The following is a 15893-nucleotide window of genomic DNA, read 5'->3' on the forward strand; positions in this document are numbered from 1 at the left end:
AAAATAACACATATTACAGTGAAATAGGCAATATACACTTTGTACAATTTGCTTAAATCTGGCTAGATGATTTTTGTGATTCTATTATCACAGTAACAGAACTTGTAATACCATAGGAACAATATGGCGGACATTAGTGCACAACACCTGTGAAATACATGAGAAAAACAAAGTGTAGCCACCTAAATCTTTCAAACACACCCCACCCCATGACAGCATATTGTTTGAGCTTTAAGCATAAGTTATTCTTGACTAAAATATCATGCTGTCCATTGGCCCCACATTTATCAAAAGTCTGAGTAGAACTGACTACAACTTGTACTACCCAAAAGAAGTTAAACAGCACCTGACTTTTGCACATTGCTTGGGTTTACGAGGGTTGGCTGAAAAGTTCTCAGCCTGAGTGTTTTTTCCCCACCAGGTAGAGACAGGTGTTTGTCACCAATGAGGACAATCATTTAGTGAATCATAGACACAAGAACTACAAACGTACTAATAGTTTTATCTCAACTACAGCTCTTTTGGTAAACCTACCCTCTGAAATCATCAGAAATGGACAAAACTGAATACAGGGCAGTCATCAAGTACTTGCTAAAGAAAGGGATGATGCTCCTTCATTTTCCACAGTATAGAAGTGGGCTGCAGAATTTAAGCGTGGCAGACAAAGCCTTGATCACTCCAGAAAACATCACGCGAGTGCTCGATCTGTTGATGGATGATCGACGATTGACTACTTGACATATTGCTAGTGTAGTGGGCATCTCTCATGAGAGGGTTGAGCATATTATCACCAACGAATTAGGAATGACTAAAGTTTCTGCAAGATGGGTGCCAAAGCTCTTGACAGCAGAACAGAAACGTGTCAGGTTCCAGACGTCCCTTGACAATTTGCGTCGTTTTGAAGCAGATCCCGATGATTTTGTGGCACGATTTGTAACCATGGATGAGACCTGGACACATCACTTTCACCCAGAAACAAAACTACAGTCAAAACAGTGGATCTGATCTGATCTACTGAACCAGTTGCGAGAAGCAATCAAAGCCAAACGACGAGGGATGATCGCTAAAGGTGTCCACTTCCACCAAGACAATGTGCCTGTTCACAAATCGGTGGTGGCCATGTCAACAATCCGCGATTGTGGCTTTGAACTCATTGACCATCCTCCTTATTCACCTGATTTGGCTCCTTCTGACTTCCACCTGTTCCCCAAAATGAAAAAGGAACTCGCCGGTCGCCATTTTGCAAGTAATGATGACGTCATTTCCGCTGTGACTGATTTTTTTAGGGTAGCTGAAGAAGATTTCTTCCTGACCGGGATTCGGGCCTTGCAGCATCGCTGGCAAAAGTGTGTGAACTTGGAAGGGGACTATGTAGAAAAATAAATTAAAAACGTGGACTTTGTAACTTTTTTTCACAGTGAGGCTTAGAACTTTTCAGCCAACCCCCCCGTATCATCCATGGCAGAAAAGATCATGCCACTATACTGACACACATTTTCTCCGACTTCTCTTCATTAGGATATATTTAATAAACAAATCCACAGCATTTTTCGCACTTTTATGTTTTTGCATATCACAACTACATTCTGGGTGGAAAATAACGCATTGCTCGACGTTCCCGTTTATTCAATCGGGCAATCAAATTTGTATATGAAACTGTACTGATGTCCAGTCAACTTTCCAAAGTTAATTCTGTTGTATATTTATAAAATCAAATTGACCAGTGCAGTGGAATTATCAGGGGTTAACTGATTTTACATGTGCCACTGCACTGCAGAGTACACTAGGAATTGTACAGTTATTTCCACCCCCTAGTGGGAACACCTACTCTCAGATTCACTTGTCTTGGACAAACAGACCAGTGGCTGTGGCTGACTTATAAGAGCCTTCCTCCTAACCACCAAGAATCTGAGACTCTGCCATGTATAGGTGAGGGTCCTCAACAATGTTGTAGTCTATGTCACCCCATAAAGGAGGATGAACCCAGTTATATCATTCAACAAACTTCATGTTCTGCAAGCGACGATGCAAAATCCTGAACCACATTTTGCTTTCTTTATGTCTAAATCAACTTTTCCATGTTGCATATGCAGTATGACATGATGAACACTTCTTACAGAAACGGCCACCCCCCTCTCCTCAAACACAAAACAAAGAGCAAGTGTCATGTGGTAACTCGCTTGTATCACGGGCTCAAAAAGTACCTGTCTAATTGCCATACACGGTCTTGACTTCATGTCAGTAAAGTATTCCTGAGAGACATTACTTGGGCCGGCAGACAAAGTGATGTTTGAGGATGTGACTCTAGCACAAAGAGCACCTGTTCTGTAAGATCCTCCAGTAACTATAATATTCCCATACAGCAACACATGATCAATATTACAGCTTCCAACCAACCCTAATAAACATGTGACCCTTTGTTCCTCTGCTGTAGCAAATCATCCCCCTGGGCCTGTAAGACTGATTGTTTTTTATCTCAGGGTATAATTGGGGCAACATTCCCCTATGTTATCAAGATTTTTAGACTTTCACCAAGCTAGATAGTTCCACATTGCAAAATATTTACTCTCAAATATCACGTTAATCAAGTTATGAGGCTCTCAAACAACAGAGAATGGCCACTCACAAAGCGGAGCATAGTTTTCACATTCATTCAGGTAAACCACATCATGGAATAGACAGCTCTTCAAAACAAAATGTATTCACACCTCAACAATTAGAATTGTTGTAATAAAGTTGCTGATGACAACACAAGTATTTCATTTGACAACAAGCATGGCAACAAACACTTCCATCCAAACACACCTCATGGTCAAACAGCAGAAAATATAAGTCCATAATGATGTTAGTAGTTACACTGAACTACTTCCATACACAACGTATATGCTCTAAGCACTAGCATTACTACCCCAGTTACCTTCATTGCAACCCATACATCCAACGAGATGCTAGGAGGTACCAGTCATGTGACCATCTCATTCCATCAGGTACCCATTCACTGCTGGGTGACCAGGTAATTGTGAACAAAGTCACTTGTCTAAAGCCAGACCACATGTGCTATGTGTTTCAATGGCGATTCTGGCATGCATTTCTTATAAGTTGGTTTACAAAACATATGGCCTAAAATTAAATTTAACTACATAAAAAACATATAGATCAGTACAACTATTAATGAAAAATGAAAATATATCTGAAGATAGTCAGTTGTTTTTGTTTGAACAGTGATTTTACAAGTGTTATTCTCCATTTCTTATGAACCACACAGATCAAATCTTGTGCCTTCTTTTGTAATTTCTGTACATCACAATCACCTAACACACATCAAGTGGTTTTATTACTTTTTTCAAATTTGAGGTTTATTTTTAGGTCTATCTGCCTTGTAAACCAACAAAAGGCATAAGATGAGTTGCCACTTTAGTTTCTCAACCTTCATCAGAATTCTTCACAGAATGAAGCTAGTGACTGGTTTAATGCTGTTGAACAAGAATTTAGTTCTACGCCAGCTTGTCAGCTGGCATCATGAAGTATGGCAAGTCTGAGACTGATACAACTGATTTGGTGAGAGCCTGCAGGATGGTGCAGACAAACACAAAACCTGGTCAACTGAGGCTCCACTCATGGGCCATATCTACAAGACATGTACAATAGTATGTGAAATACATCAGGTCCATTTCAGCTGAGATAATGTGATCTTCATTTCTGTTAAGTTAATTTGGACAATTGTGGATATCACGGTGGATCCAGGATTCCATCCCACAATCATGGATATGATGGTGGCCCAAGGATTCCATCCCACAATCAGGGATAATTTCGTGGCCCCAACAATCATTGATATCTGGGTGGATCTAGGATTCACCCCAACAATTATGGATATCAGGGTGGATACAGATATCTCCCTGCTCCCCACCATTGTAAAAAGAGTGGACCTATAATTCTGGCTGATATCCATGGATATCAGATTAAATCGATGACATCTGGATATACAGGATTCAATCTGACAATCCCTATGACAGCTTAGGGATGAAACATACAAGCAGGAGGTAAGAACCATAATGGCCGAGGTATTTGATGTCAAGTGATATCAGTACAAACATTATGATGGAGATTATGTCACTGTTGAGGATGTTGCTGTTCCATCATTGCAGTGATGAACAATCATGTCCATGAACCAACATTACCACTCAACATCTATCACAACAGAAAATTTGATGTCCCAAAGGAACAGTCAGTGGTCTGAATACAGATTTCTGTATTCTAAAAATAGTACAAAATACCATTTTTTGCGCTTACATAGATTTACAAATATTATGAGATCAAAGACTAGATCCTAAAATTTCCTCTCCTGGGTCCACAACCCCAAACTGTGCTTTGACCATGTGCCTCCATCATTTGACCATGGAATCAGTTAACAGAAAAAAAACAAAAAAAACACTTAATGGCAATGAATGGCTCCAAAACCCACCCACCCCCCAAAACCAAACAATTACGACTGATGTTTGAGACAGGGATGCAATTATTAATTACTATCAATTCAGGCCCTGTGACTCCTGAGCTTTTCATGTAATTACAAATCTTATGACTAGCCCGATCCAGAATATATTTTCCTGTATTGCATGCTGATCTGTAACAATCAAGTCAAGGACCAGAATGTCCTGGCCACATTAAGCAGGATGTATCAATCGATACACACTGTGAAACAGCCAGTAGTTGTCTCAGCCTGCCAGTGCAATGTCACAAGTATTTGAAGATAACATTATACATCACAATCAATGACATCTACCCAGCAATGATGTGACACAGCTTGTGTTTTCTCCACTTGTGAAGGGGAAAATCTCAGTTTTGACAATTGAATACAGAATATTCCATCTGCCACACATAATAACTGATTACAGATACCTACAGGAGAAGTATGGAATCAGATCCTACAGCATATGTACTGTAAACCTCCAATTCTCATACAGATACTTGTATTTTTCCATAATACACAAAGCTGTTTCTCAAATTTTCAGGTGTATGCATATATAGAATGACACACCTTATTTTCCAAATCAAAAGCTGAGTGGTAAATCATTAAACATTAACATCTTGACTTTAATGCTTACTTGTATACATGCATATATGAACTAGCTAATGTGGATGGCCGGCCTATTCACAAGTCACAAGTAGTCAAGGCTATTGACACCATCCTTGTACCAGCCAAGTTCATACAGAGGATGTGGCTGGTTCATACTGTCTCCATGGCATCAGCCCGATTTTGTAAACTGACTCTGGAGTCTGACTGCCATTTACAGAGTGAATGCAGATATATTTGAGATTAATGGTGGAACTGTCTTAACTCTCTCCAGCATTCATAGAGGAATATTTGCAGAAGGACTGAAAGTCTTTCTTTGCGAGAGGACGATAATGTAGTGTGAGGTCGCCTGTTTGCTTCCAGATAAAGTGTTTCACTGTTCTCAAGTCCATGTTTGGGTCCAACACCTGCAAGACAACATTGTCAGTCATATTATTATGTTACAATTTGTTTGTTTCAATGCTGCTTAACAATGCACTCAGCAAGATTCCGTAAGTCTGTAATAACAAAGCTTGAACCAAGCAATCCAGTGACAGATAAACACTCAATATTCTGTGCAGTCAGAAAATGATAATATGCGGACAACAAAGTCATTGATCCTGACCTGTCAAGTATGCATAGGAAAGAGACCTATTCTACCTCGTAAGTTCCTCATTTATAATAATTACCTGTAGCGTGCATGGGCAATCTTTAAGTAACAGAGACAACACTAATCTAACCTGACACTGACAGAATGAGTATTACGCTTCATACTTTTAGTATGGCAAACCAATAAAACCAGTTCGACACTGAAGACATATGGTACTTTTTCAGCTCTGGAATTCCTAGAGTCACATTGCGGGTAAACCTTCTCAGCCTCATTCTGATATGTAGCATCCTGAACAAACATTCTGTCATGTCTTACCTGATCATTACAGGTAAGCTCCACCTTCTCTTCTGCAATAGATGCCAAGTCTTCCTCCTTCTCTCCTTCCTTTTCCTGACCTCCATTACTATTGGCTGTCTGTGACCCAGCATCTGACCCTTGACCCAGCACCTTCTCATATACATGCTCGATGACCTTTCTCACCTGGATCATGTCACTTGCTGACAGTCGGTCCCTGGCAACACAAGGAGGACTTATACATGGCTCAGTGTAACAACTAGTTGTTTTAGATAAGAATTCATCAGTGTCAGTGACCTTGTAAATGAGTTCATAACACTAAAGACAAGGTTTGCTTTGGGTCTTCTGGAATGAGAGAGTGAGTTTAGTTTTATGCTGCTTCTGGCAATATTTCAGCAATATCATGGTGGGGAATTCCTAAAATGGGCTTCACACATTGTCCCAATGAGGTGGGTAATCAAATCTTGGTTTTTGGCATGACATTGAATGCTTTAACCAATAGGCTACACCACCTTCCCATCTTTGGTATGAATTCCTGTTACTGAAAGAACATAACTGCAGAGTGTTTTAAGCTACAGCCAGCAATGTTGTTGTGTATTGATCTAATGAACACTGTCCTTGAGGAATGTCAGAGCAACTACAGGAATAACTTTGTTCGTTGTTCTCACTTTTTGATAGGCTTGATGCCAGTACTGGGGTGGGGTTGAAGAAAGAAGGGGATCTTGTTGAACTTGGGCATGTTCTTCTGGACGACAACATCGACAACCCAGGCTGGGACAGTCTCATTCAGCAGCATCTGCTCTGTCTCGCCACCAGCATCCCGGCACAGCAGGCGGAACAATGTGCGACCTCCGACCTCACTGGAAGAATGTTTGAGCATGAACTTGATAAAACATGACAGACATTTTTTTAAAAGACCACCTGGTGTTGCCACCACAGTTAACTGTTTATTGCATTACATGTCACTAAGGCACATCATGACAGTCTATAAGTGTTCAGGACTGGACCAGATGATCCTGTTGTACAGACATACAGAATACCTTCCCAACTTACTGAATCAAAATCCCTGATCACCAATCTAGTCACCTCTTACAACAATCTTGCAACAGCAATAGAGTACTGGGTCCTGTTTGGGAGTTACTGTGGTCAACCTCCATAATCACCTACCTAAATATCACAGGTGTGTGTCCAGGCACACTGAACATGGGGTTGGAAGCGGAGGACTTGTCTGTGCCAGCACTGCCATCTGCAGACACACAATACATACACATCAGTGTTCCACACATACATTTCCAATACAACCATTCAGACATACTGCAACCAGACCTTTCTGAATAATTCCACTGCTTGATACATTATGTGTCAGAGAGAGAGAAAATATTCTTTTAAAACAATTAAGGTTTGACACTGACCATTCAATGGCAGACATTGTGAATCTACACCACTTGGGACGGTTAGTGAGACCATGATATACTCAGCTCTACAAGCAAGGGTTGTTGGGACCCTCATCTGACTCGGCTTACAACAGGGGTCTGTACAACCCAAGTGAGGCAGGAAGTATTAAGGTCAGTGCAAGGAAGCACTGTATCCTCAGACACAGTAGTAACTTGAAGATGTTTGTGTGTTGTTCTACATCATGGCTATGTAGGTCAGTGTATACAAGTGAGGGCTGAAGTATCAAGGTTAGCGCTTAGAAAGTGCTATTGTCAAGCCACACTCAGCCTTGAGCCTTCATCATCAGTTAAAATAGCAGCTTGAGGTGTTTTTGTGGGGAGTTCTACATCACAAGTATCAGTGTTTACAATGTGTCATTGACAGTACTTCCCCTACTTTCCCTACCCTCAAGCATCAAACAAGGAAGTACCTTGAGGGTCCTCAACCTGAGCTTTTGGCCAGTGTTCCAGTAATGCCTGAAGCAGTGCACTGCCGATGTTAACTGGAACAAGAACGAGTTACATCATTCATCAGTCTACACTGACCAAAAGTAAAATGACCACTGCAGGCCAATTGGGAAAGATTACTATCATGATGAAAGTTTGACATTTTATAAAGTGCTTATGTTCTTAAATTCCTTCATATAGATTTCAAAATTGGTAAGGATGTACTGTGAGAAGATTGTCCTGTTTAAAGATAATAACAATTATTTAAATCATGTAAGCTTATGTGCTGATGTCCTCACAACGATGACCATGTTTCAAAAGACTTCAGAGGGTGGTAATGCAGAGAAATCTCATTCTGTCAGGTTTAGTTTATTCACATTTTATCCATTTGTTCTTTCACTGATTCCAGGTAGAATATATCTGCTTAAGACATATTTCTGTTATGTATTAATTAAATCAACAATATGAAATAGTGTCATGGATATTACTATTGCCTTAACTGGCGACATCTTACTTTTAGTCTCTGGTGCATCAGGGGACATTGGAAGACCAAGTTCTCTTATTGACATCCAGGCTGCAAAACAGTCTGACTCCTCCAAGTGGATTGTCAGTAGCTGAAAAACACAATAGTTCAAATGTTCATCAATATTGACCAACTAATTGTAAATGTACTTAATAGAGCCTTGTTTTGTTAGAACTTTAGGTAAATCATTCTTGGATATTATTTTTGATAAGCAGACCTCATGTTCCAACATGGGAACTTTTATTCTTTATTTGCATGGCAACAAGTTCACAATTATGATATTTCCAAACCCTCCTACCACCGTAGACCTATCTTGCCCTAGTGACATGGCACTGTGAACATATAACACACAAGCATGGCAGTTCCTACCCCAGTCTTCAGATCCACAGAGAACCAGTTTGGAACATACACAGTCTTCATTCTGGCCTTTATCTCATCTTCAAAATCTTTCTTTCCCAAATCTTCAACTTTCCTTGCCTGAAATTGAACAATGAATATCATCAGTCTAGGATATTGTGCATTGAAACTGTAATTCTTGTGTCGGACTTATGTGATTGTATTGTACAGCCGCTTCAATTTGAAGGAAACTTCAGTGGATTTCAAGTCTTCCACTATCTTTGCACAGAGGAAGGAGATAAGAATAAAAAGCATGAGTCAGGGTAAGTACAAAATATCAATTTTTTTTCAGAAAATTACATATTTTTCCTTATCCTGACTCATGCTTACAGAATCTGACAAAAAAGTCGTGGGTCAGGCCATGCTGTATTCTGTTGAAGGTCATACGTCCAATATTTTCCCCCTTTAGTAACCAAAAGGTCATTTGTTCAGTGAGACCAAACTAAACCAAAAAGTTATCACTGTATCGGAACCCAAAAATTCCTCCAGCTGTCCTCTTCGAAAATGTCATGTGACAGTTGTATCAATGTTTTAATAAAATATTGTACAATAAAAAAAAAGTCTTTGTTGTTCATTATACAGCCCCTCACCACATGGAATCACCCCTCTGCTGTGCATGTGCAGGCAACCAGTATCCAGTTTGGTAATATTTAACAACTCATTCAAAACAAGTCATCAGAAGATGACATATCCCCCTGGCCCGAAAATATTTGAAAGGACAAATCATCTGACAGTTACTTATTTTGTTTTTAGACCAAGTCTGAATTGTTTCCATGGAATTCATGAAAAATTATTAAAATCTAAATATTTTAGATATTTAAATACTTACCTTACCATAGGTCTTATGCATATTACCTCAAGCTTCGCTAGAAGAGATCAGACAGTCGTTGATTCGCCATTCCCTGGATGGCTACCTCATGTAATCTACGAATGTAGTCACGGAAGTGACGTGATCTCCCCACTCGCGCGAGAGCGCAGAATCCAAAATTCACTTTTACCGCCAACCGGAAGGTCCGAAGAGTCCAAAGTGGGGAGGAGCATCCAGCGTTGGGAGGGAGTCACCGCCCTATGGTAAGGTAAGTATTTAAATATCTAAAATATTTAGATTTTAATAAATTTTTAACTTACCTTACCATAGGTCTTATGCATATGGCTTCGACAGATGGATGGTGGTGTGGACTCCGGAGGACCATCCCTCAGCAAACAGTGCACATGCAACAGGAGAACTTGGGAAACCAATGCCAACGGTCTCAGGATAACACCTGGAGCAGGACAAAGAGTAACCCAATAGAACTCCAAAGAAAAACCGACGCACCCTGAGGGTGAGGTTAATCTTAAGACCAACGGTAAGTAACAGCGTTATTACCTAATGGGCGGACGGTCGGGTAAGTTGCTGAGCAACTACCAGTGGACCAAATGACTGTAACCCCTCCACATCTTCAACTGTCAGGTCCCTCAAGTAGTGGGAAGCGAAGACAGTTGATGACTTCCAGAAACAACCCTCCATGATCTGCGCTACCGTGCAATATCGATGGAGGGCCATTGTAGATGCCAAAGCCCTGATCTCGTGCGGGTTATTTGCTACCGGATGAGGCAGGAGCTTGTCGTCGTAGGCAGCCAGGATTGTCGATCTGAGCCAAAGGGCAATCGTGTTCCTGTTTACCTCTCCTTTGCAGGTCGACGCAAATGGGATGAATAGTCTTTTGCGGGACCGTCTCCTAGAGGCTGACCTTTTAATGTAACATCTCAGAGCTCTGACCAGACATAGCAGTTCCTCCTCCAAGTCATGATGACCAAGGATCGTAGACAAAGGAGGGATGGAAAATAACCTGTTGGGCTGCCCGGGAAGCGGGTTCTTAGCCACAAAGTCCCAGAGCAGACCCAAATGGACTCGTCCGTGCCTTGACTGTTCAAAGTGAATCTGTGTGACGTCAAGAGCATGGATCTCACTGACTCTAGCCGCTGTCGCCAATGCTAGTAGGAAAGTCGTCTTCTTGGATAGGTGTTCAAAAGAGGCTTCCTCTAACGGCTCATACGGCGGTCCTCTAAGATGTTGTAGAACGACATTAAGATCCCAGGCTGGAGGACGAAACTTGGCCTTCTGGTCTTCCAGCTTGAAAGCTTTGAGAAACGCAATCAGTTCCGGTACCTTGGAGATCTGTTTACCTGACTTGATCGCAAGGACAGAATTCAATGCTGACAGATAGGTGCCTAAGGTACTGCCTCTCAGATGTCTAAAGTTCCGTAGAAAGAGAACTTTGACACAAACTGAGGGGATGTTGCCATAGGATCTTGAGATCTATGAGCGCAAAAATTCTCGAACGAGCGCCATTTGTCGTCATATAGGGATCGGGTAGAAACTATGCGCGCGAGCTTTAACGCTCGCCCCGTGCATGGAGTAGCCCTTAGCCTTTAACGCCCTCTGCAAATGACCCATGCGTGAAGATGGAATCGCAGTGGATCCGGATGCAGTTGTCGACTGTGTGGATGCCGAAGTAGATGCAACCACTCTGGAAGTTTGTATGGTTCTCCGCTTGCGAGTCGTCGAAGGTTGGGGAACCATGGCCTGGCTGGCCACCAAGGTGCGACCAAAAGCAGTTGCAGGTTCTGAGTCTGCTTGACCTTAGCGACCACTTCTGAGAGAAAGGGCTGGTGGTGGAAACGTGTAAGCGTCCAGACCTTCCCACGACAGGGACATCGCGTCGATCGCTCACGCCTCCAGGTCCATAAAGTGACTGAGTGGAAACCCTGTGCTCCCGGGCGATTAACTTCGCCACTTGAGATGAATACCCCTTGGCCCTCAAGACTTTCACAGATGGTCCAGGCGCAAAGATGAAACCGCGACGGAACCAGGTGCAGTGTCCGATTGTGAGGATGGAACAACAATTGGTCCCATTCTAGAAGCCGATTATTTGAAACGTCTCTCCACACAACATATTCTCCGTTGGTGATAGACGTAGGGGGTGAGATAAGGCGTCTGCCATGAAGATGCAGGCTCCTGGTATGTGAGATACTTTATTTTGGAGGATCAGACTCGACCACATCGAAGGGTAGAAACGACAAGTGTAGTAGAGGTCGAGGCCTCCTTGACCCTTGTTTACCTAGAAAGCTACTACTGAGTTGACCGTATGGATCATCAGTAGCTTGTCTCTCGGTGCTGTCAACCAATGACAGACATGCATCACCGCTTTCATCTTCAACTGGGTGATGTGAAGAGATTGAGCTCCACTCTTCCAGAATCCTGCTGCAACCTTCTTGACTAGATAGGCACTCAATCCTTGGAGAGAAGTGTCTACCTAAAGATGGTTGTTGAATGACGGCTCTAATAAGTAACTTCCTACGCAAACATTGACCAGCGAGCCTACCACAGGTGTGGTGTCAAGACGTCCAATGTCGTAAACCTGTCATGAAATCATGATCAAGAAAACGCTGTCATAGACGTAATAGTAGACGTCTACGTCTGATCATATCCTAAGGTGACATGAGCAAATCGAGTAGACATTATCACTGACATAGTGATAACGGACAGAGTAGAGCTTGCTTTTAACATAGCCTTGAACTTCGACCCCCGAACCTGGGACGGCGATGTGATGAATCAAGTCCCGCGGAGTTAGTTAGTCATCAAAGCTGACTTAACAGCCTGATAATGAAGTCCACCCCTCTCAAGATAATCTTGTATGCCGTAAAGATGCGTCATTCTTCGACTTCAGAATAACCACGCTGTTCATTATGAATGTGTTGACATTTCAAGGAAGTCTATTTATAGCTGGCTGTCTGTCCGATCAGAAACTGCCATACATCGCTGCACGCCTCCTGATAGGCAGCGTTGAGACTACTGTTAGAGGATCTCTATGCCGACTAGAGAAATCCAATGCCGCTGTAGACTGCTAGTCTAGAGTGTAACGACATCTTTCCATCGTAAATGACTAAGTCACTGCAGACAACTTCCTTACACTAGAATAATAACAACACATTCTGCGCAGGGCGTTGTCCCTCGATGACCAATCAGAACGTAGATGTAACGTCCCTGGGATCCTTTGCAGGGCGTTGTCTCTCGGGGACCAATCAAAATGTAGACGTGACGTCACCGGTGTAGCAGGTAACTGATCACCATGAAATCTTGTAAACGGTGATACCCTGCTAGCCTGTAGGCTTAACAGTAACCATGCTGTATGGCGAGCACGTGTCTAAAGGAGTAAAGCGCGCGAAAACCCTTCCGCCGCTTGAAAACTGACGCAGACAAATTGCTTTCCAAGTACATGTGTTGGAATTTTCCTCGAAGATAAATGCTGCCCTCTCTTGTAATAAGAGGTGTAGTTAGGCGTGGCACTTTGTAGTTGTCTCGAAAAATCTTCGTGACAAAATGCGTAAAGCACGTGAAAGAAAACTTTCTCCGCTTGAAGTATATGTAGACAAATTGTAAAGTAAGGATCTTCGAGGATGCAGCCAGTCCCTCCAAAGGACACCCAGTCTCACGCCTACCAGCAGAGGAATATCTGGTACGGTGATCAATCCTCGAGGCGTTGTCTTCAGACAAGTCCATCGCCGCCGCCGAGGTAGCTGACACCAGAGCAGACAACGGCTTAAGCATCCGCTTGAGTTCAGTCTCAATGGTCACCCGCTTAGAATCCTGCACTCTGTAAGAGAGCTGCGAGGAGCCCAATAACCGCTACATAGATTCAACCAAGACCGCCACGCTGTCCGCGAAAACCAGGCTGTGTATCTTGTAATCTGACTTCTTGGATTTACACACTTAGAAATTCGGATTAGATGACAATTTTTCAAAGACCGCATCTAATACAGCCACGGCGTCCGCCACCATAGGATCAGGCGGGATGAGTAGCTCCGGCGATAAATGAAGTGCTGCAGGGTTGTTGGAATTAGCCGAAGGTGAAGGGCAGTACGGTAACCTGTCAGCAATCCACTCGAAGACGACTGATAAGGGTAGTTAAGTGTCATCACCATCGCCGTCGCCTCCTGCCTCCTCGTCGAAGTCCGGGCCAAAAACCTGTTCTTCCAGGTCCTCATAGGAAACGGAATTCGAATCACGCCGCGATGTAGGAGACCAAGTCGATGCATGAGCAGCAGATTCCTTGGACGAGATCCAAGGTGGTTCCGGCGACCGCAAACGCCGAGTTCTAGAGGAGCGTCGAGGTGATATGGACTGGGAGCGCAAGCAACGTCTTCACCTGGTAGCTCATTCAAAGGGCGTAGCGGGGACTGAGAGCGCCGACAAAGACTACTGTGGAGGGTACAGGATCACCGACTCCCAGGGAACCTGGAGCGCGATCTGCGCCGAGAGCGCTCTGCCTCCAAGCGCCGAGCGCGCCCTTCATCCAACTGTCGTTGTAAAACCTCTTCCCTGGACAACGTATGCAACACCCTGGGTATACGGTAAGGCGCAGGCGCTGGCGCTGGCATAGGGTCCGGCGTCGGCATAGGCGCTGGCGTAGGTATAGGCACTAGCGCAAGCACAGCCTCTGGCGCTGGCGTAGACAGACGCTGGCGTAGGCATAGGCATAGGCACTGGCGCAGGCATAGGCATAGGCACTGGCGCAAGCACAGGCGCTGGCGCTGGCGTAGACATAGGCGCTGGCGTAGTCACTAGCGCAAGCACAGCTTCTGGCGCTGGCGTAGACATAGGCGCTGGCGTAGGCATAGGCACTGGCGCAAGCACAGGCGCTGGCGCAGGCGTAGACATAGGCGCTGGCGTAGGCACAAGCACAGGCGCTGGCATAGGCGCTGGCGTAAGCAAAGGCGCTGGTGTTGGCATAGGCGCTGGTGTCGAGATGTCCAGACACTGGCATCGCAGCAGCACCGGGCGTCAGGAGAGAGCGCAGGAACCTCTGGACTTCCGGATGAGACAAGGCATCTGGATGAAAACAGATCCACGATGGAATCCGAGCGAGGTGGTTCCGGGGACAAACGTACAGGCGTCACAGACGAACGCCCCATCCCAGGCGTCGGCACAGGCGTTGAAGGCGGTTGTAAGTCAGGGTCGTCCGGCAGAGATCCCAACGACGACGCTGGAGACGACAACCTTCTCTACCGCTGTGAAATAAAATTCCTCTTAGCCGCAATAAGTCTCGAAATCCGCCACCAATAACGCCTCGCAGTACTGGCAGTGTCCGTCAAAAGAGCAGGCTAGAGACGCACAATCCGGGCACCAAGGGTGGGGATATTCGCCGATTCCTGCCCCAAGCAGATAGTGCAAAACTGGGGAGATATACACAGTTAAGTGCAACAAACAAACATAACAATGCGTTGAAACCAACGCTAGGAGGTAGAAAAAACACCCCTATACCAGAAATGCAGCACCCCCACTGTAAAGTAGGCACGCCCGTAAGCTCGTGACAGCGAAGGCCAAACAACCAAAATGGCTGTCTGCGTACATCGCAACGTGGCACGAAAAACATATAAATGCTGTGAAACATGGGCAAAAATACTAATCGACATGTAAAATCACATGGAGGAAGAAAAAACCAGCAAGATATAATACCCCCACGGACGCCATGCCGCACTCACACACGACGCGGGCGAACCCACCCCGAAGTGAGAGAAAAAAACAACACGAGGTAGCAAAGTAAGTGCAGTTAAATGATTACTTACCTAAACACGCACACCTAAGGGATACAAATCATACCTACCCGTGAGAAAACAAATTTATTAAACCACAAAGTAGGTAAACTAAGCGAACCAAACACGTCCGAACAGACGAACGCTAGAGGTAAAAGTGAATTTTGGATTCTGCGCTCTCGCGCGAGTGGGGAGATCACGTCACTTCCGTGACTACATTCGTAGATTACATGAGGTAGCCATCCAGGGAATGGCGAATCAACGACTGTCTGATCTCTTCTAGCGAAGCTTGAGGTAATATGCATAAGACCTATGGTAAGGTAAGTTAAAAATTATAAATACCATATATCTGTAATAAAAAAAAAAGTCACCATTTCAAGATCTGTCTCATATATCTGCCAAGATCTTTTGAAAGATATGAAATGGTTTTCAAGTTGTGCTCCGGAAACTAAGTCAACAACATGTTCATGGAACCGAGAAAATAATACATCATAAAAACCTGTAAACAGCAAAAGGCACCACTTTGGGGTCTGCTACACATATCTACCTAGTAACACTGACAGA

At 43.8% G+C, this 15893-nt stretch overlaps 1 protein-coding gene across 1 annotated transcript in view; it reads right to left on the reverse strand.

Annotated features, from left to right (window-relative positions):
• Nucleotides 1-5067: 5067 nt before the first annotated feature.
• LOC137277475 (WD repeat-containing protein 48-like) overlaps nt 5068-15893 on the reverse strand; it is a 32454-nt gene continuing 21628 nt past the window's right edge. Inside the window, exons 12-18 of the mRNA XM_067809209.1 lie at nt 8727-8834; nt 8349-8448; nt 7819-7890; nt 7122-7200; nt 6623-6814; nt 5976-6171; nt 5068-5478 (exon numbers count right to left, since the gene is read on the reverse strand). Coding sequence (XP_067665310.1) covers nt 5332-5478; nt 5976-6171; nt 6623-6814; nt 7122-7200; nt 7819-7890; nt 8349-8448; nt 8727-8834 — 894 coding nt within the window. The 3' untranslated portion in view covers nt 5068-5331. The remainder of the gene's footprint in view (nt 5479-5975; nt 6172-6622; nt 6815-7121; nt 7201-7818; nt 7891-8348; nt 8449-8726; nt 8835-15893) is intronic.

The sequence above is a fragment of the Haliotis asinina genome, chromosome 3, assembly GCF_037392515.1.
Source record: "Haliotis asinina isolate JCU_RB_2024 chromosome 3, JCU_Hal_asi_v2, whole genome shotgun sequence".
Lineage (NCBI taxonomy): Eukaryota > Metazoa > Mollusca > Gastropoda > Lepetellida > Haliotidae > Haliotis > Haliotis asinina.